This window comes from Gavialis gangeticus, unplaced genomic scaffold (assembly GCF_001723915.1).
Source record: "Gavialis gangeticus isolate Ggan-Ray unplaced genomic scaffold, GavGan_comp1, whole genome shotgun sequence".
NCBI lineage: Eukaryota > Metazoa > Chordata > Crocodylia > Gavialidae > Gavialis > Gavialis gangeticus.
Genome location: NW_017729022.1, coordinates 71,561,087 through 71,564,558, shown reverse-complemented (window position 1 = coordinate 71,564,558; position 3,472 = coordinate 71,561,087). Strand labels below are relative to the sequence as shown.

Below are 3,472 nucleotides of genomic sequence, written 5' to 3'. Positions count from 1 at the left end.
AGCAGCCGCAGCAGCAGCCGAGCCCGGCGGGCGGGCAGGCGTCCCCGGGCGGCAAGGGGGCGGCGGCCAAGCCGGTGAAGCGCCAGCGCTCGTCGTCGCCGGAGCTGATGCGCTGCAAGCGGCGCCTGAACTTCAGCGGCTTCGGCTACAGCCTGCCCCAGCAGCAGCCCGCGGCAGTGGCGCGGCGCAACGAGCGGGAGCGCAACCGCGTGAAGCTGGTCAACCTGGGCTTCGCCACCCTGCGGGAGCACGTCCCCAACGGCGCCGCCAACAAGAAGATGAGCAAGGTGGAGACGCTGCGCTCAGCCGTCGAGTACATCCGCGCCCTGCAGCAGCTGCTGGACGAGCACGACGCCGTGAGCGCCGCCTTCCAGGCCGGCGTGCTCTCGCCCACCATCTCCCCCGGCTACGCCAACGACATGAACTCCATGGCCGGCTCGCCCGTCTCCTCCTACTCCTCCGACGAAGGATCCTACGACCCGCTCAGCCCCGAGGAGCAGGAGCTGCTGGACTTCACCAGCTGGTTTTGAGTCGCCCGGCCCGGGGAGGATGCTCCTGGGCGCGGGGCTTCCCTCCCCGCTCACCCCCACCCCTCTTCCCGCTCCTCTCGGGAGGACACGGAGGAAATCTGTGTGTGTGCGCGCGCGCGCGTGTGTGTGTGAGAGAGAGAATGAGCGTGTGCAGAGATCTCTCCAGCCCAAGCACACGAGGGGGAGTGGGGGGCGCCTCTCCAGGAAGACTGAAGCACTCACTGCCTTTGCACTCCGCTCAGATGATCCACAAGGACCACGACGGACTTGAAAGCTGCCTGCTCAAGCATGCGGCCTCACCGGCCGGTGTCCCCCTCCCCTCCGGCCGGGGAAGAGCGCTGCCTACCCTCCACCCAGCGAGGAGCTCTTCCCCGCATCCTCCTCCTCCCCCACTTCCAGCCCTGGCCCCTTCCCCCTGTGGACAAACTTAGTCCCCTCATTTTGGAAATTCAACTCTGCTGTACTCAAAGAGCCCTTCCCCCACCCCGGCCTCTTTTTTTGCTACCACCTCCCTCCTCAAAATGCTTCCAATCTTTTTTTGTGAATTTTTTTATTATAAGAAAAACAAAACAAAACAAAACAAATCTATTTGTATCTATCCTAACCAGTTTGGGGATATATTAAGCTATTTTTGTACATAAGAGAGAGAGAGATTTATAGAGGTTTTGTACAAATGGTTTTAAAATGTGTATATCTTGATACTTTTTGTGTGTGTGTGTGTGTGTGTGTGTGTGTGTGTGTGTGTGTCCTTTTTGCGGGGAATGTCATGCTTCTTACCTCCTGCTCTCTAGACGTGTAGTCCCACCTTACCTTACAACTGCCATCTTTTTTATGTGGCTGTTGTAAAGGACTCGGGGGTTCCTCCAGATGTACTTTAGCACCAACGTGTCTTACTTTATAGCAACTTTCTTAATGTATTAATAATGTTATTAAACCGTGTTCAGAGTGAACAAAGTTTTATGCAGCTATTGTCCAAACGCCAAACGGGAGCCATTTGTTGTCTATGCTGCCTTTTTTTGAGGGGGGAAAGGGAAAAAAAAGCAAACAAAACAAAAAAACCAGCAAGCAAACAAACGAGAACCTGACGCCACTGCCTTTTCTTATTGTTCTATTACAAACTTACAAAGGTCCTGTATAACCCTGTTTTATACAAACTAGTTTCGTAATAAAACTCTTTTTTTTTAATGAAAATGATCAGCTGCCTATTGCATGTATATTTGGTTCCTGCCCCTCTGTGTGAAGGGGCAAACTGTGAAGTGATCCTCCCCTGCCAGGGATAAGTTGCATACGACCTGTTTTGTTGTCTGTGATGGATGTAACTTATATGTATATGTAGACATAGGCATATGTATGCAAAGCTATGGAGGTATGACGATTGTTTTCTTGCCCTTCTGTGTTGCAAATGTGTATCCAAAGCAAGAGGCGAGGGGATGATTAATGGCTTCATTGTCCTTCGTGAAATCACTGCACATTAAAGAATTTCCCAAAAGAATGAACCCTAAAAAAAGAGGGCGCTGCATCCCACATTTTCACTGCTCTGCCCTGGCCCGGGCAGCCTCCCGCGAAACAGGGAAGAGGACAGACAATACGGGCCAACGCATAGTGCCACGGAAAAATACACGCTACTTTGTTGCCTTTCCTATATTTATGCGAGACAAGCAATAAATAAATTTTAAAAAAATCACTGGGGAAAGAGAGGGGGGAGGTAAATAAAAAAAGCGGAGAAGTAGAAATGTGTGGCAGATTAGAGACACTGATCTTTCTAAGCTTGTTATTCTATCCAAATAGCGTGATCTGCGTGTAAAAGTACCCAATTACCAAGATTCAAAAAGAAATTGGACTCTTTCCCCCCTCCTCCTTTTTGGCTGGCCTGCTTGTTGTCAGTTAGCAAGGACGTGACCAGAATTCGCCTCCTAATTTTTTTTTTTTTTTTTGCCTGGCTCCTGCATTACTTGCAAATTCAGTTTGCGTGCATCAAGCCAAGCGGAAAGCCAAGCGCAAAATGCATCTTACAAAAAAAAAAAACAAAAAAAACCCACAAAGGAGGGAGAGAACCAGTGTGTCTTGCAGAGTTAAAAATCTAGCCTGGTTTTGCGTACCAATTACCATTTATCTGCCCGGGATTACATTTTGAAAAAAAATCTCAACTCTGCTGGCTTGAATACACCGGATATGTGTGTGTGCGTGCGTGTGTGTGTGTGTGTATAGATACATATATAGACATATATCTATTTAGATATAGATATATACATATCTATATAAAATGATATATAGGTGTGTATATATATATATCTACTATATTATATATATATATTATATATGTATAGCTATATATAGCTATATATATGTATGCATGTATGTATATATATAATGCATGTATGTATGCATGTATGTATGCATATATCTATATATCTATATATATACATAGATATATAATGTATGTATGTATGTATGTATGTATTTGCATCACGGGATATCTTTAAACATGCATTTGCCTACGCCCCTGCTTCCTTAATATGTGATTTAAGGGGGAGGATCGCTAATTCCCTCATTACTTCAGTACAAACACTCATTGTTTTAACCGATGGTAGAACTAATGTTTAGTTATGAAAATAATAACCGTTATACGTCTCCATCCATTCTCTCTCTCTAGCTGGCTCTCTCAGGCATCTCAGCTTTTTATTTACCCACTTTTGCAAGTGTATAGATAAGGTATGCAAAGAAAGTGTAGCGAGTAATTTATGGCTATGAATATAACATTAGGATAATGTTTCATTCTGTTACAAAAGCGAAATTTCTCTTCCTTGTGTAGACAGGTGTTCTTTTTTGCTCACTTTTGAATAGTAAATATCCAGACTCATTAAACTAAAGGCAAAGTTACGCTGTTGTTTGCTACAATGTGTAAGGCAGACTCAGAAATTCCCTTCCCCTGTCCCCCCCCC

At 46.3% G+C, this 3,472-nt stretch overlaps 1 protein-coding gene across 1 annotated transcript in view; it reads left to right on the top strand.

Moving 5' to 3' along the window:
* ASCL1 (achaete-scute family bHLH transcription factor 1) overlaps positions 1-1,229 on the top strand; it is a 3,301-nt gene extending 2,072 nt beyond the window's left edge. The window contains exon 2 of the mRNA XM_019515359.1: positions 1-1,229. Coding sequence (XP_019370904.1) covers positions 1-530 — 530 coding nt within the window. The 3' untranslated portion in view covers positions 531-1,229.
* Positions 1,230-3,472: the final 2,243 nt, after the last annotated feature.